The sequence below is a fragment of the Schistocerca piceifrons genome, chromosome 2 (genome assembly GCF_021461385.2).
Source record: "Schistocerca piceifrons isolate TAMUIC-IGC-003096 chromosome 2, iqSchPice1.1, whole genome shotgun sequence".
NCBI classification, from domain to species: domain Eukaryota; kingdom Metazoa; phylum Arthropoda; class Insecta; order Orthoptera; family Acrididae; genus Schistocerca; species Schistocerca piceifrons.
The window spans coordinates 705,269,748-705,293,014 of NC_060139.1; the positions used below are offsets into that span (position 1 = coordinate 705,269,748).

The 23,267-nt window shown below is 35.3% G+C and overlaps 1 protein-coding gene across 3 annotated transcripts in view; it reads left to right on the forward strand.

Annotated features, from left to right (window-relative positions):
* LOC124774939 (obscurin) overlaps positions 1 to 23,267 on the forward strand; it is a 694,794-nt gene that overhangs the window by 573,983 nt on the left and 97,544 nt on the right. For all 3 annotated transcript variants that reach the window (XM_047249630.1, XM_047249632.1, XM_047249631.1), the window contains 4 exons: positions 8,329 to 8,514; positions 8,670 to 8,907; positions 11,103 to 11,385; positions 11,471 to 11,627. In XM_047249630.1, coding sequence (XP_047105586.1) covers positions 8,329 to 8,514; positions 8,670 to 8,907; positions 11,103 to 11,385; positions 11,471 to 11,627 — 864 coding nt within the window. The remainder of the gene's footprint in view (positions 1 to 8,328; positions 8,515 to 8,669; positions 8,908 to 11,102; positions 11,386 to 11,470; positions 11,628 to 23,267) is intronic.

Consider the following 23,267-nt stretch of genomic DNA (forward strand, 5'->3'; position numbering starts at 1 on the left):
TTGGGCTCCAAAGTCATGCATCGATGGGAGTATGAATGGCTGGAAGTAACAGGCTGTAAGCTCCATATAGTAAAGCCCACAGCATGACCATTGTGTACCTCTTTCCAGCCACATTAAAGGGAGAAGGCCCTCCTTACTTGTCTTCCCATAGACCACAGCCCTAGGAAGCATGGTTTCTTGCTCCATCAAGAGCACCCTCCAGTGTGTTGTGCTTGTGGTGTTCAGACCACTGCTTATCACATTTTATTGGACTGTGTTTTATTTTCTGACCAGTGGGTTCTGGCAAATTTAGCAGTGGATCTGTCCTCTATTATAAGTAACTTTCAAATGAATGTGGTTAGAGTTTTAAAGTTTTGTGAATTGTCCAACATTTTTCCCAAGATTTCAGGGAGATGGTTTTAATGTGTTAACAGGGTGACTGGCTCGCCCATATTTTTTTGTAAGTAGTCAGCCAGTGACATTTGCCTGTATCTTCCTTTTACCTCCTTTGTCGTTTTACTTGTGTTTTAATCTCATGCACAGCTACTTTTACTCTTTCTCCATTGTTTTGGAGCATATGAGATAGAGTACTTGTGTGGCCGATTTGAGTGCATGAGTGTGGAACAATTTTCAGTATTTTAGCCACATTTGTTTGTTTTAATGAGTGTGAGGATACTGATAACTTCACCGTTGAGTGCCCATAAGCGCCAAACACACACATATGACTTCATCAACATTAAAGTATTTGGTGTTATTTGTTCATATAAGACTTTCTCGTGGAAATAGGAGCAGACTAAACAATGGAGGTGTCTGAAAGTTTATATAAACCTTGAATTGCATGGTAATGGTGCATTCTTAACTATAGTGAAAATTATCAGGTTTGTCCAGGGGGTTTGAGATACTTAACAATGGTAATGACTGAACTAAACTATTAGAGCCCTCACCTAAAAAAATTTATCTTGATAGTCACTCTTCATGGAAACACACAGATAAGGTTATCACTGATGCATTTCCAGTGCAAGTGTTCAGATTTATGCTGGAAAACTGAGTTTCTCTTTGACTGCAAATTAATTTTAAACAAACTGTTTGACAGTCAATCTACTGCTGATGCCCAGTGCCAGATTTCAGCAACTCAACAGTACTGGGCTGTTGCTGTATTTACCTCCAATTTTATGTAGATGTAACTAACATTCATATCAATTTGCTTCTCATACATTTTAGATATTTAACTTTCTATATGGAATTAGGACAGAGCATCTACTTATCCAATGCCAAAATAAGAACAACTGGACAATAGCTAGGGATTACACACATGAAGAGACTGGTTTTTTTCTCTCAAGATTTTAAAACTTTTTAAGAAGTTTCTTCATCTAAGAATTGAATAAAAACAATGTAAAAATGAATAAACTATGTACTGGTACTGGAGTATAGGGAAGGTTACCCTGAAGACTGGCTTGCTTCACCACTTGTTTCTGTTTCAGCAGTTGGTAAGTAGATGCTCCTGTATAGATTTCAACTGACTTTACTTTAAGGATTGAAAATATCATATATAAATAGAAAGGAAGATTGGGACTTAACATTGGACAATTGGGGTTTAGCATCCCGTTGACAGTGACACCATTAGAGACCCATCACAAACTCGCATTAGGGAAGGATTAGGAAGGAAATCAGCAAAAGCCTTTCATAACAACCATCCCACTATTTGTTTGACCAGTTTAAGCAAATCATGCAAAACGTAAATCTGGATGGTTCGATAGGGATTTGATCTGCTGTTCTCCTGAGTTTAAGTTCTTTGCCTTATCATGGTACTGCCTTACTATATCTGAGTGGTTGCTATCAGTCAACAGAGAGCTAAGATAATTGCAAAATACTGTTACTACTAGCAGTAAAAACATTCCCAACAAAACATGAAACAGTACTTGATTAATTCCTCCCAAATAAAGAAATTGACAATAATGCTAAATATGCTGTGTCTTCTGTCACAGTAGTGAGGAATGAACAGGAACTTTGAGAAGTTACGAAGGCTACACAAGGAGTCTGTTACAAAGTCACACTTATTTATGCCAGTTTTTCATGTTACTCTTCAACGTGAAGATACAGGTTTGATTCAATGCCTATTTAATGAATGTTAAGAGCCATAATAATTGCCCCATTTAAACACTTTTGGTCTGGACACAATATTGGCAAAGGCACTTTCTCATTCCCTTGGTGTGATGTATTTTCTTTAACTTTCATTCACAGAATATAAAGGATCTAGAACTTAATATTGACACTAATCCAACATATTGTTGGTATACTGGATGTGCACTAGACCACTCTGGCAGAGTGGAAGTGTCAGCCAAGGACTTATTACATCCAAAGACATGCCAGAATATTGTAGTTCACCAGCTAACTCCACGTTCCATAGATTACTTGCACAATTTTAGTCAAAATAATGTGGAAAATGCCTTTGTAGACTACAAATGGAGCATATAAATCTAATATTGTACACAGATGCGATTCCAGAATAGTTGTTATACATTAAGTAAATTGTACTCATTGGTCAAGGAAAAGTAATTAGGATTATTCACATGAAAAAATTAACAAAATATAATGTGATACCAAGTGTAAAAAATCATGTTTTAACCATATAAATAAAAATGATAATTGCGGTTCTTCATTTTATCTCGGTTTATTAGTTGATTGGACAGTTTGCAGGTGTACTGTTGGTTCTATGTGTTCAACTAGCAGTACACCCATGAACTGTTCATTCAGCATTATAATTGTTAACGGGAAGCTATTGTTGGAGAACATACCATTTTTTACTGAAATAACCAAGCCTACTGTAAGACAATGAAAATGTAAGTACGACATAATTTTTCTGCCTAAAGCTAGTTAAACAGAAATCACCAGAAAAATCCAGATTTATTTGATGGAGTGGATAGGGGAGAGGAAGGGCAGGATAAAAGGACATATAAAAGGTATAGAATTGACTGAAATGCGTGATACTTAGTTTAATCAACACTGTTAGTGTATTATCCAGTATTTAACAGAAATAAAACTTAGTGTGTTTTACTTTGTGTAGCCTTCTTTATCTTATACTTTGATGTATTCAGAACTTGTTTTTCATTGTATTTTCGTGGAGAATTTTTGAGCAGCCATTCACCTGGATGGTGTCATATGTGGACACAACTATCGATTTGGTGTAACAGGAAACATGATTCACTTGACTAAGTGACACGTTTTCATTGATTCGTGGTCCAATATCAATGACCCCATGCCCACTGCAGATATAATTGATAATGTCATTGGGTCAACATAGGGGTTGTCTGTTGCAGAGCCTTATGTTCAACAGTGCATTCCCAAACCCTTTTACCTGCATCAGCATTGTACTCTGCCTTCAAATTTGACCCAAATTCCTACGTAACCTGCTTTTCAGAGCAAGCAAGCCTCTGATATCCACATTCTCTGATGAGGTGTGAATGTTCAACACCCCATCGCCTACTTGTGTTTCATTGTCCTTTAACCACTTTCCATAGATGCTCGTGAGAGTAGCACGCAAGCACCTCGCCAGCTTCACCATTTCTGAAATGGTTTTTCACAGACTCCAGGGCACAGCAGTCTGGCCTTTGTCAAACTCCATTATGTCAGTGAATTTCCCCATTTGTGAACCATATCATTGCTAGAATGATTTCCCACTTGCCTCAGTTCCACTTATACTTTTCTTACTGCATCACCTGCCAGTGATCCCAACAGTCTCACAATGGGCAGTAGTCCTAATGTTTTGGCTCATCAGTGTATTTCACACATTGATATGTAAGGAAGCTAAGGGTGAATGTTCTTGCTTCTAGACACTCATTAAACGCATTTCACACATTCAAATGGTAGAAGGAAGCTCTACTAGGATATTATCATTCCAATTTTCAAAACTTCAGATTTATCTTAGGTGAAATATTTAAAGAGTACTGCTTTAACTTAATGTCAAACATACCAAGTTTCCTTTCTTATATTTATCTAATGGCAAACAGCTGTTTTAAAAGATTGTCTAGGGTACAGAACACCATTCAGAAAAAATATTTTAACATTTTGATAAAAGTGCAGATTTTATACAGTGTCCTACACTAATATCTATTTTTAATTGCAAACATTGTTCAAGAATTAAATCCACCATTCTACACAAAAGTGCGGAGCTTTGTCAGAATTACTGCATGGTGATAAATCTTCTTCACGGAATGTGCATGGAAACTCTTCATCTCTTCTGAAAATGTCATTTAGCGCAACAGACAAGTGATGCTGTTATCTGATTATACTTGGACAATACTTATTTCTTTGCAATCATGACAACTTAACAGGATACAACCACTTTTCTCCTACTGTCTGATAAATACACTCTCTACACATCAACACATAAAATCAAACAGCACATGACTGTGTCCCTTGCAGAATGTAGATTATCACTATCCAGTTAGAGCACAAATGCAAGCGTGAAGGAAGCATACTGATTTAGTTTCTACAACTGCATCATGAAATGTGATTGTTGAGAATACTTGTGCTTCACAACAACCAAAATTCCCTAATAAAAACACACACACACACACATTCACACAACCAAGCACACCTCACACATACATGGCTGCCACCACCAAAACCTCCAAACAGATTCTGATTTAACTGCTGGTGGTAGTGGCCATGTGTGTGTGTGAGGTGTGCTTACTTGTGTGAAAATGTGTGTGTTTTCTTTCCTCAAGGAGGCTGTGGCCGAGAGATATAATGTGTAACAGTCTATTCATTGTGCCTGTCTGTAACTCAATCTTTATGGTGAGTAGCAACCTATACTTTTGCTAATATTTGTTGATATTCCAACCTGGAGTTTCCACTGTTTGATTTGTGAAGTACGGTTATTAATTCTTGTTCAGACCTGATCACATGGGCAATAGATGCAATTCAGTATTGATATTTGGTATCAGCTCTCTTAAGATATTAAACACTTGTAGTGATACATGATGTTAAGTTCTTCTTGTATGTCTCGTGTCATTTACATTTTTCTGCTAAAGTGTTGAAGTTCTCATATATTGTAGGGTGTCTCTAATCTTCATAATACATGCTCCTCCAGGATTTGTTAATCCATGACACAATTAGATTTCAGTTTGTTTAATATAGCATACATATTAGACCAGAAACAAAATGTATACTTTCATGCAGGTCTTAGTTAACATTAGCAGAAGATACTTAAGAGGCTACACCTGACTTTTTTGCATTGACACTGACGCACCCTTGGGTCAATGTAGGGACAGTGCCACTAAAGATGATGATCTGTGATAACTGTATATTTATTACAGCATTTTATATCCTGATGTAGCAGTTACTCACTACACCATCCACAGTGCTTAGATCAACCAATCAACTAACTGTCAGGATTCAGAGATAGTTGGTGGGGAAAGTAATGTACATGCTCTTACTCAGAAAGCAAATACTTGTCAACTTCACGGATGTTCTTGCCTACATGTTGCTAGTGTCAACACACAATCATGGAATCCTGTGGCCCCATAACTGAGCATGTGACATACCCTTAGCCTAAGGCACTGTTTAATCAACTTCAGATGGTATCACATCATTTGTGATTAAGCATTGATTTTCAAATGTTGCCTGATTTTGCATCCAGACTTAATCATGTTACCTCATCTAAATTCATATAGTGACTTATGAAATTCAGACATGGCAAAACTTCTGATTCAGTTAAATCTTTTGTTGGATGTATATTTATAGTTATGGAATAAAATTATAGAAAAATCTATCAGTGAGAGTTATCTAAGGAAAGGTGCTCTCCTACCTTACACTCATTCAGTCAGTTATATAAAAGATATGGTACTAAAGTGAGATGACACCTGTAGATAAACCACAATTAGTTCATAGTTTTTTCCCATGAATCAAAAACCAACCCTAAGTTTCCTCATAAAATTTTGTAAATATCCATTTCACATCATTTCTCTAGCTATTTAAGAAAATTGTGCTATAAAATCAGTTTCTGTTCTGTACTCAGGTTAATGTTCATGAGCCAAGAATTTTAAGTAGCACCACTCTTGCCCAAACTAACCTCCTGACTGATAAGTGCGGAATCTTTGAGACTTAAAAGCAATGGGGCAATGTTCTCAATATAAGACTACAAAGAATACCAGAACATCCTCCTTTTTGTAATACTGGATCACTTACAGTGTATTCCTTATGTGTACCAGTATGATATTTATAGCATCACCCTTGGAATCAGCAAAAGTTACAAATTCATTCCTGGAATCAGCAGAAGTTTGTGGTTTAATGAACAAAGCTCTCTGCCTAACCCATCTTAGGGAGAGCATTCAACAAAGGACACAGTCTTTCATTTGGGTCCAATATTCTGTGAAAAAATAATTATCTTATTGTTTGACTGAATGTTATTGTGATCAGAGCCACCAGTTACCGATTTATAAAGTCTTATGAATATAGATTTTGGGATATAGTCATATTTCAGTTCATTATAATTCTTCTTGATGATTTAGGGAACTGTCTTCCCATGCTAAATAATTTTATCTGGATTTAATTTCCAGATTTTAGTGTAGCCAAGGACAGTAGAAAAATTACTCAAATTTGACAAAGACCCATCACATCCTTGTTTAAGGCTGGAGCAATTTGCCCTCTCACTTGGTAGCATATCTAGATGATAGAAATATAGATTCTATTTTATTTTGCTTGAGAAAAATCGCGTTTGTATATTTGCATGAGCGTTACAGGATTCATACATACCATAAATGTAGTACTGAAAATTGCCTGCATATAACTTTAAACATTCTATTGGTGTGGTATGATCATTTAGGAAGCCAACAATCTACTCATCTAATGTGTTGATATCATTACTGCCTCTGAACTGAAAAATGATTTTCACAAGGTTTCTTTGAAAGACACTAGGTTCAGAATCACTTCAAAAATAAATTCCTATCATATTAAACAGATTATTGACATAAACATGCTATTTATGTCAATAATGACATCTTCATTACATGCCTCCAGATATTTGGACTGTTCCTCAGTATATGTCTGATCATTTGGGAAACGCCAAAGATTCAGTCAATGACCTTGACCTACTTCTTTGGCCATGGATTCTTATACAAACAACATTGTGGTCATTATTTGCTAATAACTGATACTGGCTTTGTGAACAGAGGATTGTAAGATTCAGTCTGTGACCTTGACCTAATTATTTCACCTTGAGTTTTCCGCCAACCCTCCTTTCACTAAAGATTTTACTGTTATTTTGATTTATGTTTTCCAGGTAAGTACATTTAGAAAATGTTCCATCCCAAGACAGTTTTGTACAATTTTTGGCATCTGCATCAGTCCACCTTGTGATTTTGTTTTTGTTTTTTTATTCGTTGTGCCCAACCCAGGAGCACATTTGAACTCTCTCTCTCTCTCTCTCTCTCTCTCTCTCTCTCTCTCTCTCTCTCTCTCTCTCTCTGTCCCTCTCACTACTTCTTGATCCATTAACCATGTATCCTCCATTTTTATGTCCACCCTTAGCTTGTTGATGGGGTTCCAACAAATTTGTTAAATTTATAACTTTTATGTTTTTATAAGTCTGATTTTCTTATAATTAAATATCTTTGTGAGTCTCTTGGTATAGTCCTTCTATTTAAGCACCATAAAATTTTAATTGTTGCTTCATTATGGTATCTGTGATATTTTCTAAATAAACCATAAAATTGTAATTGTTGCTTCATTATTGTAACTGTGATATTTTCTACAACTTGGTAGATTTGCTTTTATTTCTTCTCCAATGAACTTCATTTTCCAGAATTATTCTTTCTTGTTTTGTTGATGTTTTTGATTTAATATCTACTATCAGCTGTCTATTTGCAGATGTATTAATTAATTTCAATATATTCAAGTAATTTTGTCATGGTTTAGCCTTCTGAGATAGACATGTTTTTATTATTACTGGTCCAAGTGAGTTAATATAGTCTTCGCAGTACTGCAGTATTTTTGTCAGTTTTTTGGCTTAACTATTCTGGCTCACAAATGTCACTGAAATTTCTGAATTTATTCTCTGGAAAGACTTTTCTAACTCTGGTGATTAAATCTTGATTGTTGAATTCTGATCTTCTTTATCCCACACACCACACCTTCCTTGTTAACCAAAAGATATATTCTTCTGTACCAAACAAAGGACAACATTTATTTTACTTTTAAGCAATGACTTTGTTAGTAGTGCTTGAAAATTCTCATTGTGATGTAATTACAAGTTACAGATACCATGAAATCAATTATAGTTCAAATATTGCAGTCATTCATTTTATTTTAAATAGAAAATTAATTAACGATTACGGTTCAAAATTACAGATTCCTTCGACAAGAGCATGATACCCAATATGGTATCAAAAATCATAACTCCAATTTATTTTGGTTTGTATATGGTTATCCTAAGCCCAAAATGACATACTACTTCAATGATGAAATAATAGAGATGGGGGGACGGTACGACAGCAGCTACACACGGAATGGACAAGCTACGCTTTTCATTAATCGGTAAATGAAAGTGTATTTTTAATTATTCCTCTCAAATTTTGTTACATATTAAAGGTTATTATATCAGTTAATATTGTAATGAGATTAATTCCATTAAAAGTGATTGCACTTGAAATTTTTTAACATTAATTATTATTTTATTTCTTTGATTGAAGGATGTTAGATCGTGATGTAGGGATGTATGAAGCTGTAGCCACAAATGAACATGGTGAAGCAAGACAGCGAGTTCGGCTTGATATTGCAGAATATCCTACATTCATAAAACGTCCAGAGGAAACAATTGTTATGTTAAGGAAAAGTGGTCGATTGGAAGCAAGGGTCACTGGAGTACCATATCCTGAAATAAAGTGGTACAAAGATTGGCAACCTCTCACAGCTTCCAGCAGAATTAAGGTAAAGTGATGTTAGAAAAGTGACAAGTCTCTGTGTTTGATACCAAACAGATATTTGAATGATAGGCATATTCGTTCATCACATGGAAGTTCTGCTCAGTTAAACTTACAGAGATGTATCATAGACTACATGAAAAATGTTCATTGCTGTGAATGAAATTATGTCACAAATATATGATAAGAATGAAGATGGTGATACATCATTTAGGTACCAACATTAGCAAAATGTCTCAATAGTGAATAAGTGAATACAGATGAGTGGTAAGGGGCAAGGCAGTGATATTTTATTATTTGTTTATTTGTCTCATAATGTAAATTTACTGATCATATGATCAGGGTACAGGAGATGCATTAAATGTGTAACAAAGTTCATTAGTATAAAACTATAGCTAATGTTAGGCAGCAGTATTTTAATAAGTGTGACTTTTTTGTTACCTCAGCAACAGAAAATAATGATGAACTAGATCATGCTCGAACTCTTATTGAGTAGTAGCATCTTTAAAGCATGATGTTATGTAGCATTTTTCTATGCACCTAGCTTTGAATATTCTTTCTTACATTTTAATTTGTTATAGATTTTCATTGATATTTATTTGAGGATGTGAGTATATAACTTAAATGAAGAGAGCATAACCTTATCTTCATTTCTTGTTTTAAGTGGCTGTGCAAAGTGGTTATCCTTAAATAATTACATTTAGGACATGGGAACTGCATGAAAGAAAACCAGTCATTATTTTACAGAAATGTATACATACAGGATGTTTTAAAAAGTGGCAAATAATTTGAGTTTTGCTGTTAGCAACAATCTAAACAAGAAAAAAAGATCAATAAACATGGGCTCTAAAATGCATACTGAAGAGCTATAAGCACTTGTTCATTTTCATTACTGTGAAACACATCTATTCTACTGTAAGCTCTTTGCTTTCCATGTTTTGGGAGGAGGTAGTATGGACCAAAACAGGGGAAATTGTTCAGTAAACATGTGCTTTGTGTACCTTAAGAGCTATGAGCACTTGTTCAGCTTTTCTGTTTTGGAACATCATCTTTCTATTGAATCAATAATATGCTGTTAAACTTTTATATCACTCTGGTCATGGTGTCTTTCTGCAGCATTTTTGAAATTTGAACCATTTTATGGACACTTTGTGTTTCAGTCATATTCACATGTTTTTCATATAATACTCCAACTAAAGAATTTTGCATGATTTGTGATTGTGTATAAAGAATAAGATTCATTTCTGGTTTCAGCATTTATTTTTAAGTGTTAAAAATGTAGTTACAGTTCGCGAAATTTGTTTCCCATGCATGGATACGTTTCCTGTGCATTAGCTACTGTTGCTTCCAGTGAAAGAATACATTAAATATAAAAGTTTTGGGTTAACGAGAAATTTTTGTTGTTTGTGTTGAGAGCTCTGGTTGATCAGTAATGTTACATAGAGATGAGGAGTCTAACTTACAATATTATGCTGTAGAAAAAAATATATAGTGTTATGAAAATATTCTGTTCAATGTAGATATTAAAAAATCAACTTAGTTTTGACATTCAAGTACTGCATATCATTACATAACCAGATTTACATCCTGAATTATACACTCTTCAGATGAATTCTGTCTCTGCACAGTCATCCTGGATATTGAGCATGTTTTGACATAGCATAAGAAAAGGAATTTTAGATATTAGTACTCATCCTAGGTTTGCTGTTGTTCTTTCCTGTGGCATTTTGAAATAATTAAAGAATTATTGACAACCATCAACCAAACATTTTAGATAGAAATATTTTGTTATCAGCATACTTTGCATTCAATTCTAACTACCCAAGACAAATAACATGCATTCTGAAATGTTTCTTTTTGAGGATATGCTGCATATATGCAAAGACTCATATTTTTTGTATTAAAAATAGGTAATTCCAAAAATGCAGGTGTTGTATATGATTAAAAATTAGTTTTTGTTTACTACTCGATGGTTGTTGCAAAAAAGTTAAAACTGAAGGCTAGAAATAAAAATGCAGTTCACATGGAATGCATTTCAAGTGTTTACAACTGAATATGTTCCTGTTAGGAACTCACACTAAATAGCTTAAATTTATGGTTGTATTTTTTGCTCTGTAATATAGCATGTTAAACATATATAGAAAATTTGTTTATTGACATCAATCTCATGTACCTTATAATTTATGTTGTTGATTCTAACAGATACAGTTCCGCGAACCAGATACATGCATACTTGTTATTAATGATGCCATCAACAAAGATGAGGGGCTGTATTCAATCAGTGCTCGTAATGTAGCAGGAAGTGTGTCAAGCTCTGCCATGATACGCATAGAGGAAAGTGAACAAGAATATGGTTACCTCACGTATAGCAAAGGTAGGAACATCAAGCCAAAGGCAAAACCATTTGAGGATCTGTATGACATTGGGAATGAGCTTGGAAGAGGCACTCAAGGTGTTACATATCATGCAGTTGAGCGATTGACAGGTAATAACCAGTTACTTAATTCAGCACTCTAATAACAGCTCTTGCTTTTGGTGGTTCTAATGCATCTTTTGAATATACTTCTCAGGTCGAAATTACGCTGCCAAAATAATGCACGGAAAGTCTGACCTTCGTCCATTTATGAACAATGAGCTTGATATACTGAATGTGTTAAATCATCCAAAGATAATTCGGTTGCACGATGCTTATGAAACAAGGAATTCCTTGACTCTGGTGACAGAGTTGTATCCTTTCATTAAGACAAGCTGTTTCTGCTATTGTAGTTCATCTTGTTATTTATCAAGAAAAATCAGTTTAGAAAGTTGCCTTGCAGCCAAGTATGTTTTTAGTTAACATAATTCAACCACCTCATATACTCATAGATATATTTAACACTTATAATGATTACTGTTTTACTGAATGTTTTTTTAGATGGTTGATGACAAAGGTTTACAACGTGAACTGATATTCTGTTAGTTTCGTGCACTTGCTATGCAAATATTTAACAAAATTAACATATGCAAGTGTTCATTTTCTCTGTCACACAAGGAAAATATAATAGAAAAATCTACAGTAGGAACTATACTCATACTTCAACTATAATGCTACTCACTTTCACATTATAGTTGTACATATTTTCATGAAAGGATGTAAAGTACCTTAATTAAGAGTGTACCTAACAATATGTAATGAATATCTGCAGTATATTTTGTAATTCAGAATCATGAAATTTGGCCGGCCGCTGTGGTTGAGCGGTTCTAGGCACTTCAGTCTGGAACCGCGTGACTGCTATGGTCGCAGGTTTGAATCCTGCCTCGGGCATGGATGTGTGTGCTGTCCTTAGGTTAGTTAGGTTTAAGTAGTTCTAAGTTCTAGGGGACTGATGACCTCAGATGTTAAGTGCCATAGTGCTCAGAGCCATTTGAACCATGAAATTTGAATTAAGCCAATGGAAACTATGCTGTAGACAGCAATTGTTAGCACAGTAATTTGCTGGCAGTATCTGATTAGAACAATAAGATTTAGTATACAGATTTGCAAGTTAAAAACTGTTACATGAACACTTGTACAATTCAGTACTCACAATAAAGGCATATAGCATCCATAGCAATGCAAAAGATATTTACACAAGCAAAGTATAGATTCTAAATTCCATCACACTCATTAAATTATGCATGTAAAAACAAACATACACAAAAAAAACTAAATTTTCAGTCCAATAACTTGTAGCATCAGACAATGGAGACACTTTGCCTAAGGTCTGTCTTCATGTCTGTCAGCATTTGATCTGAAGGTACATGCTCCGAAGTAACTTAGGCTGACTCTATTTTTTCTCTTACAAAATGACGTCTATGTCTATGTGGTTGGCTTGACTCTTGTAACCACTAGTCTTAGACAATTCAACTGCTGCTTCGTAGTCACATAATAGTCTGATAGAATCTTTCTTTGGGTTTGAAGATATTTCACTTCCCAACCTTTGAAACCATGGAGCCTCATGAGGACAGGACCATAAATTCTGCCTCAGTTGTGGATAAGGATACTGTCGGTGTTTCTTACTCTGCCAGGATATCACTGCTACTTGAAATTTAAACAGAATTCTTGAACATATTCTCAATTTGAATATAGTAAATTTCCTTGAGACAGAAAATCTTTTGTCCTCAAATCTACATGGTTTTAGAAAGCACTGCTCGTGCAACACTCGGTTTTCCCTTTTCTCACATAATATCCTGCAAACTATGGCTGAAGGACAACAAGCAGATTCCATATTCGTAGTTTTCCTAAAAGACCCCATTAAAGGCTGTTAGAAAAGGTGAGAGCATTCAGAATAAGTTTGCCAATACTTGAGTGGCTCAAGGACTTACAAAGTAATAGAACCCAGTATGTTATCCTGGATGGCAAGTGTTCATCAGAGACACGAGTATCATCAGGAGTGCCTCGAGGAAGTGTTATAGGCTGACTCTTATTTCCTATATACATAAATGATCTGATGGACAGGGTAGGCAGCAACTTGCAATTGTTTGCTGATGATGCTGTGGTTTACTGGAAAGTGTCATCATTGAGTGATACTTTACTGGAGTAGTCATCAGTAGAGCTCAGACTTATATACACTATAAAATATGCATAAAATATGCTATAAAATTTCTGGTTGGGGTGATGAATGACAGCTAGTTCTAAATGTAGAAAAATGTAAGTTATGCAGATCAGTAGGGAAAACAAACCCATAATGTTTGAATAAAGCATTAGTAATGTGCTACTTGATACAGTGACATCAATTACATATCTAGATGTAATGATGCAAAGCAATATGAAATAGAACAAGCATATAAGGATTGTAGTGGGGAAGGTGAATGGTCGACTTTGCTTACTGGATGAATTTTAGAAAAGTATGTTTCATCTGTAAAGGGGAGTTTATATACTTGTAGAACAGTAGTGCAAACCATTTTTGATTACATGAAATGTATACACAATTGCAAATATGGGCAACCATCAACTGTATAATGGAGTGAATATTTGTACGGGGGCCACTAGAACCCAGATTTCCCACTTATTGCGCAGTCGCCTTAGCATTAGGCTATCTGAGCATGACTCATGGCCAGTCCCGTACTTCCATATGTCGTCCTGTACTCATACATCCATTATGTATATTCCAATACAGGCGAGACATTTTACTTGAAAGTCACTTGTACGGTGTCAATGTGTAAATATGATATTGCAGTGCCCTTGTGATTCCCCATTACAATACAATGTTCCTCTGGACATGCATGAAATGTATTCACAGTTGTAAATATGGACAACCATTAGCTTTATAATGGACTGATGATGATCAAAATTTGTGCCAGACCAGGACTCAAACCCAGATCTTCCACTTAGCACAAGTGGTCGCCTTACCATCAGGCTATCTGAGCACTACCCGTGGCCAAACCCAAACCTCCTTATGTCGTTAGTCATGTGGTTACAACCTGTCTTTCCCCATAGTATCAAATCATCAGCAAAAACCAGGACATTTGGTTTGCAATCTATGTTTCGAGGAACTCTGTCATGTGCTTTTTCAATGTCCACAAATACAATCACAGGATTTATTCCATATTCCAAATACTTTTCTGTCTGTATTCTTACTGCAAAAATAAGAACCACAGTATGTCAGCCTTTCCTGAATTCATGTTGTTCTTCCTCAAGCAAAGGTTCTACTGTCATTCTAAGTCCCATTTCTGTGAGCTTTCCTAACAGCTTCAGTGTGTGTGACAGCAGAATGATGACTCTTATAATTCCCAAATTTTCATCAATTGCCCTTTTTGAACAGAGCGGTGAAGGCTCCTTCACAGAGGATAATGTGGAACCCATACTTAGGGTTACGGGTGAAGACCTTAACAGCACCTTCAGCAGAGTAGACCTTCAAAATGGCAAATGAGGCAACCAGTCCTCCCTGGGGATAATTAGAAGATAAAGTCACTGCCTTGTGGAGAAGAGAGATCTTCAAAAGTTAATGGAGTAAATCCTGAAAGAAAATCCACACCTATGTTAGGCCTAGCAAGTCAGCAGCTGAGCAGATATATACTGCTTTCAAGCCTAAACCAAGCGTCATGTCCTTGGTACCTTTTAGACATCTAAAGATCCTTTTGACTGCTTGCCAGAGGTGGATGCCCAGATAATTACAAAAACATCTGACAATACCTATCAGATTAGCTAAGTCCAGCTTTTTTCTAAAACATACATTAAACTTTATGTTGCTTCATAACATGGTATATTCTTCATACCTTCTTCGCTCTTATTCTGTTTTTGGACTCATATCATAAGTACACACTTGGTTATTGTCCAGGGGCAAAGATATCAGGCTACATTCTTTCATATTAAATTGTAGAAAATTTGTTTCACATGGTATGTCTGGTCCACCCACAAATAGCCTTCTTTGAAATTCCTAGTAATTTGGATACCTAAACAGTTTGTACATTCACCAAGATCTTTCGGACTGAATTTTTCTCTTGGTCTGTTTGTGAAAATATCTCTCTCTCATAAAATTTTACTGAAAATTAATGTATCATCCAGATAAACAGTGACCATTAAAATGTCTGTACCTGTATTTGTGTCAGCTGGTGACCATTTCAAATTTAGATTCAACAGTGTAGTGTCTAATTTCAAGTTCCAGCAGCAACCACCTTGCTTCAGTCCATATACTGCCTGTTTCCATCTTTTAATGCCTGTTTTAATCTTTGCCACTGGGTCTACTTCTGGAACTTTCACACCAATCGCTTCATGTAAGTGACTTTGTAATAAAGCTGTGACAACATTTAGATGAACAGTGTCAAGATCACATTTTGCAGACATGGCAAGTAAATATGTTAATAAATAATCAGAATTAAGACCTTGATTCTGAACACAACCTTTCATTACTAGCTATGCTTTATAGTGTACAGTATGGCATTTCAAATCTTTCTTCATTTTAAACTCCCATTTCACATTTATTGCCTTCGCATCTGAAGGTAAAGCAGCAGACTCCCATGCGTGGTTGTATGTTTCTCTGTGAGAGTGTAACTCTTCTTTTATTGCTTTCGACCAGTTTTCAGCACTATCATACATCATTGCCTATTCCAGTGACAAAGGCTCAGAGTCACTTGACTATAAGATGTCGAAGATCTGGCTTCTTGTTTGTCCAAGCTGATTCTGGAGTCTTGCTTTTAAGTGCTGTAGTCAGAGAGCTTTTGATGAAGTAGATTGCTTCTCCCCAGGATTTATTTGCTTTGAAGAGTAGGCATCTACTATTGTACAGTTAAAACACTCAGCTATTCCATTTTGTTCTTGTGTATAAGGCACTGTAGTGTGTTGTCAGATCCCTTCTTGTCTGAAAAAATTATTAGAATATGTTCACGTATTATGTGTCATTATCTGTTCTTAGAGTGTAGACCCTTTTTCCAATTCTTTCACCTAGATTTTTAAATTCTTGAATCAGCTGTGGTACTTGATTTTTTATTTTTGAGAGTATACACAAATTAAAGAAGCCTTTGGAGAAAAGAGAAGCAGGTGTATCAGTATCAAGAGCTCAAATGAAAACCAGCCCTAAGCAAAGAAGAAAAAGTTGAAAAGTGAAGTATATAGAGGGTCCATACAAGGGAGATGAACCTGAAAGTAATATTATGGAGAGGGAAGAGGACATAAATGAAGATGAAATCGGAGATATGATACTGCAAGAAGAATTTGACAGAACACTGAAGTCCAAGCAAGGCTCCAGGAGTAGATGACATTCTGTCAGAACCATTGACAGCCTTGAGAGAGCCAGCTATGATAAAACTCTTCCATCTGATGTGCAAGATGTAGGAGACAGGCAAAATACCATAAGACTTCAAAAAGAATGTAATAATTCCAGTTCCAAAGAAAGTAGGTGCTAACAGGTGTGAATATAATCGAACTGTCAGTTTAATAAGTCGTGGTTGCAAAACACTGACACCAATTGTGTATAGAAGAATGGAAAAACTGGTAGAAACTGACCTTGGGAAAGGTCAGTTTGGGTTCTGGAGAGTTGTAGGAACATGAGAGACAATATTGAGTTATAAGAGTCAAGGGGCATGAAAGGGAAGCAGTGATTGAGAAGGCAGTGAGACAGAGCTGTAGCTCATCACCAATGTTATTCAATCTGTACTTTGAGCAAGCAGTAAAGGAAAAAAAAAGAAAAATTTGGAGTAGATGTTAAAGTTCAGAGAGAAGAAATAAAAACTTCAAGGTTTGTCAGTAATGCAATTTTGTCAAAGACAAGAAAGGACTTGGAAGAACAGTTGAACAGAATTGGCAGTGTCTTGACAGAAGGATATAACATGAACATCAACAAAAGCAAAACAAAGTTAATGTAATGTAGTCAGACTAAATCAGATGATCTCTAAGAGGGAATTATATTAAGAAATGAGACTCTTACAGTAGTAGATGAGTTTCGTTATTTGGGCAACAGAATAACTGATGATGCCCAATGTAGAGAGGATATAAAATGTAGTCAGTCAATGGCAAGAAACTTGTTTAAGAAATAAAATTTGTTAACATCAAATATAGATTTAAGTGTTACGAAGTCTTTTATGAAATTACTTGTATGGAGTGGGGCCATTTGTGGAAGTGAATAATAGATGACAGACGGGACAAGAAGAGAATAGTAGCTTTTGAAATGTTGTGCTACAGAAGAAAGCTGAAGATTATATGGACAGACCTTTTAATTGATGAGGAGGTACTGAACAGAACTGGGAAGAAAAGAAATTCGTGGCACAACCTGACTAGATGAAGGGGTCAGTTAATGGGATACATTTTGAGACATCAAGGGATTATCAGTTTAGTATTGGAGGAAAGTGTGTGTGTGGGGGGGGGGAGGGGGGGGGGTAAAAATTGTAGAGAGAGACCAAGAGATGAATACAGTAAGCAAGTCCAGAAGAATGTAAGTTGCAGCAGCTATTCACAGGTGAAGATTCTTGCACAGGATAGAGTAGCATAGAGAGCTGCATCAAACCACAAACCAGTATTTGGATTGAAGATAACAACAACAACAACAACAACAACAACAACATATAAATACTTTACTGGAGTAGTCATCAGTAGAGCTCATTTATATACACTATAAAATATGCTATAAAATAATGTGATAAATATGCTCTAAAAACTTTCAGATATGCATAAAAATGAAAAGTATTTTTAACATTCTCACATTTATTAATTTTGTTGGCGTAATCTAAATGTAAATTTATTTTTAATTAAGTCATCAACAAAATTAGATTCATTACTATCTCTCTCTCTCTCTCTCTCTCTCTCTCTCTCTCTCTCTCTCTCTCTCTCTCTCTCTCCCTCCCTTCCCCCCCCCCCTTTCTCTGTTTCATCATTTCATCATTCATTGTTTTTATTGCAGTAAACAGTTAAATATTTTTCATAGCTTTCTGGAAGAAACAATTTCCTTCTATCACTTAATTTTTTTCTTTCTTTCTTTTTTCTTTATGAAAAGAGAGAGAGAGAGAGATCTACATCACACAAAGTCACAGGACAGTACTGAAAAGAGGCTGTGTGACTTACAGAGTAACCATTAAGTTGTTTTTCAGTTTGTCCTTGTAGCACCTTATTCATATCCAGAAGAAACATTATACCTGTATTCCTTGCATCTATTTTCTCAATTTTGTGATGAAGATACTTCCCTATTTTTCCTGTAATGTCTTCAGCAACAGGTGTGTCATATACTTGCAGGACAGAAAATAGAAGTATCCCTTTTCCAACCAAATGTGTGATTGCACCTGAGAGATCACAAAAATAAGTCTTATTAAATGCTAACTTTCTCTGGAGATGCTTCTCGTTCCTTTTTCACATCTTCTATATGATTACTGTAATATAGAACTGCTTCAGTGTTCGCTACCTCATGAAGATTAGCTCGGGGGGGGGGGGGGGGGGGGGGGGGGGGTGCGAGTATTTTGTGTCATATCAGTAAGTAATTTCTATCTTGATGTTGCCTTCACAAACACTTTTTTCGCAGAGGAAATTAAGGCTTCAACTTATGGAAAATTCACTCAAATTTCCTCCAATCAGTGAAGAGCATGTTCTAAATAATTCATTTGAACAGCATTAGGATAAAATACCTGCAAAGCTTTAGCACCCTTAATAATCTATGTTGTTGCACCTGTAAACTACCACCAAGAGTTTTTCCTAATTTTGTTTAGCAGGCCACAAAACACATAATGCATCGAGAACAATCCTAACAATCGTTGAATGGTTTGTTTCTTCTAGTACCCTGGAGACAAAGATGGGGTGTTTCCTGTTCGGATTCCATCAGTTTTCCTACAATGACATTGTCAATAAATCTCCCACACAGGTCAGTTTTTTGATCCACCAATAACCACAAGTTTGAGTCGCCGATGTCTTCTCTTATTTCTTGCTTTACTTGAAAAGATTTATTTTATTGAAAATTAGTAAAAATCAGTGGTGTAATTGTTTTGAGGTCTCACTTTAGTGAGGAACAAGTTTAAAAAATTTATGGAAAACATGTTTCTTGATCTAAATCAAACCTCGTGGCTCTGCAAGCCATAAATGATTTTGTGTTCCCATTTCAACATATTATTGTATAATATGTTTTAAAGTTTTAATTAAATGACAAGTTTTATCAAATTCAAAATATTAGCGGTTAGTTGACACAAAACTAATTTAATTAGATAAATTTACCTCTTCATAAACTTTGCCAAGGTAGTTTTTCCCATTGTAGTTTCATCAGGACCTTTTCTTTTGGAATATTTTCCCAGGAACTTTTGAAATTCTATGTTATTTAGTACAATCAAAGGACATTGTCTGATACTGATGCTGTGCAGATACCTTACAAAAAATTATTGCTGCCATCATTTCCATGTCTGCTCACAGAAAACGCTGCTGGTGGAGCTGTTTGGATCTTGGAGCCATTCTTGTTAACAACATTTCTGTGAGTAGCTGTTCATAAATGTTGTGTAATATGGAATTTTTTGTTGCAGGCCACCTGTAACAGTGGTATAAAAATAATGTGAGTTTATTTTAGTTAAATGAAAACAACAATAAGTAACTCAAAAATTGCATTGATTTTTAATATGTTCTAATAATACAGAAATAAAACTTACATGTTTTTCACACACTTTGCACAGTACCTTTGCATTATATTTCCATCTGTTGTTAGAGTAGGATTTCCATCAGTCCACTGCTGAAGCAAATAAGCTTTACTGCTCTTCTCCTTCAGTATTGTAATATCCTCTCTCATTCTACTCAAACTAAACAGCAAGCTAGTTAAAAATTTTAAAGTTAACAGAAAATGGTACTTTTTAATTCTTGGAAATATTATCATTGTGGCAGACAGCTTCTGTTGTAACATAGTACAAAACATATCTAGTTTTGTGATGCAATTGTTGCACCAAACTTCAAAGATTTGCTGCATTATTATTGAACACTATTTAGTTTATATTAAGCTGTTGAGGAGCATATTTTTCATTCTGTATCAGGAACTGCTCATTGTTTATGGCTATGTTTCCATTTTTATGCATTGAGAAATGTGGTAGATAACACCCATTCTACAAAAACAGAGCAATGAAAGAGAAATTTGCTCGGGTCTTTCTCTTCTTCTTAAATTACTTTAGAGAAATTTTGAATTTCAAGAATCATTGCTGAAAGAATAATGTATGTACATAAACATTCACAAATTAGCTAAATATGCACATATACATTTATGTCCAGTATGATGAAAGTTTCAAAAAATCCTACCTCTAATCATCAAGTAAAGTAGTAATGTATTCGGTTCCTCCACTTGACCTAGTTTGCATCGGTTCACACAAATCTGACTGAACTTGCTGAAGAATTTCTGTGACTTAGCTATATCTTGAAAAATGAAGTGTTGTTTGTTTGCTTCTGAGCAAAATGCACATGCAGTATTAACTGCTCCTACATATGAATTTCTACAAGCCAGCCCTTTGCAAAGTGCATGCTTATCTTCAGAATGCAGATGATGTAGTCTTTTATGCCACAAGTCTGTGCTATTTGAGTATAATATTGACTTTGCTTAAAAATTTCAATCATGTTGTTGGTTTATAGTCTGTATATTGCTTTTACTAATGACATACCAGCAACCACATTTTTGGTTGTCTCATAATTACAACAGCCTTGCCTGTGAAATAAAATCAAATGGCCATTATCTACTATTTTGCTAACACGTAGTGGATTTGTGCTTAGTTGAGGCATTGAACTTTAATTTTACCTTTCTTGTTACCCATGTGAATGACTGCAAATGAAGATCCTATTGCTTTCACAGATAGGTTGTCGTTATTTACCATTATAACTTGGGAGCCTATCACTGTTTTAACATTATTTTCAACATGTGGATTTTTAGATACATGCATTGACACGCTTGAGTCTACATATCATTCTGTCCGCGTATCATTACCTGTAGCAGTGTTTGAAAAGAACGTCTGATAGCTTGCTGTCTTTGCCAAAGCTTTTCCGTTGTTTTTCCTCTTCCTGCAAGAGTTTTTAGCCAGATGCTCAAACTTGTTGAAGTTATAGCAGCTAGGACCACTTTTGAATGTAATTTCATTCTTCTTCTTGTCATTTTGCAGAGCAATGTCATTCCCCAATGGTTTATTACAGGCATTGTCATTTATTTCTTACAATAATTTATTTTTTATTGCATCTCCTGCGACTGGCAAGTTTGAATTTTCTTAACTCATACCATAGGTTTATTTTCCTCTGGTGGTTCTGCTAGGAAAATACACACAATCCATTCTTCTTTAACTTCAAAGCAAAAATTATCTTTGGTGTGTATTCTTCTACTAATTAACAGTTTTATAGTCTGGTTGCCAGTAGTGTCTTTAGTGGACCTATTCATCAGAAGGGGCCACAAACTTCATAGCCTTGCTTTAGCTTGTCCCATGCTTCTTTATCTGTAGATGTATCTTGCAAAAGAACACCCACTGATGGATAGATGGATGGACAGATGGAGAGTATAATTTTGGTTTTCACTGTGCACACTTTAGTTACGTCGGTTATTTAGCCACTGATGCAATCCCAGAATTGTTAATGTTCTAGATATGTTTGCATAATTAACTGCCACAGACTATACTTTTCTCATCTCATCAGTGTTTCAGTTGGAAACAGTGAATTGGTATTTAAAGAAACTATTATATTGGCTATTACATCATCCCAAATTGCTGTGTGCTGCTGCCAATTTCTATTAGGCAGTGTTTTTGTATTTTTTAGAATGTTGCACTAAATTATATTACCTGGGCCTGGTAACCTGTTAGCAGACTTAATTTGCTGGTGGTAGCTCATTGGAATGGTATTAACAAATTAAAAACTGTTACAAGGACTCTTGTATAGTCCAGTACATGGAATAAAGACATAAAGCTTTTGTAGCAATGCAAAGGTATTTACATTAGTGAGACATAGATTATAAATTCTCACACAGATAACATCAAAAGCAGAGCAATTAATTAATTTTCAAAAGCCTAATACTTTTAAAGTTATTGAAATCTGTTATTAATGTGTGTCAAGTTTCTTTTCATTTTTCTGTCCAATCAGCTTGATGACAGGCACAAACATTTTCATAGTTCATTATCACTCTATTAACTGACACACCTGCATTATTTCACACTCTGTCTGTAATGATTTTCTTAGGTTACTCACAAATTCATTACATCTTAGAAAAATAGCGGAACAGTATTTTAACTTGACTGTCGTCTTTTACATAAATAAACCAAATGTTGTGTCAAATTACACAACAGTATCTTGACATTTACTAATATCTGTTTTGCCAAAGACATTGTCTCTTTACTTTTTTTGATTACTTTATTTATAATTTTATGGATGCAGTTAATTAATATGTAGGCAACAAATTAAATACAGGTTTGCTCAGAACACTTTATTTTTCCAACTCAGAAAAGAAAATTAAACTTAACTTACAGTCAAAGAGTAAAGACTTAAATCTTACATTCACTGCACGTGGATGGAGTAAACAAAGCATGCATCACTGGCAACTACATCTACATCTACATCTATATGGTTACTCTGCAATTCACACTTAATGCCTGGCAGAGGGTTCATCGAACCATTTTCATACTACTTCTCTGCCATTCTACTCTGGAATGGCACTTGGGAAAAAGAAACACCTTCCCTTTGAACACTGATTTCTCTTATTTTATTATGATGATCATTTCACCCTACGTAGGCGGGTGTCAACAAAATATTTTCGCATTCGGAAGAGAAAGTTGGTGATTGAAATTTTGTAAATAGATCTCGCCATAAAGAAAACTGCCTTTGTTTTAATGACTGCCACCCCACCTCACGTATTACATCAGTGACACACTCACCCCTATTGTGCAATAACGTGTTTCCACACAGTAAACACAACACCCCCCCCCCCTCTCCCCCTTAAA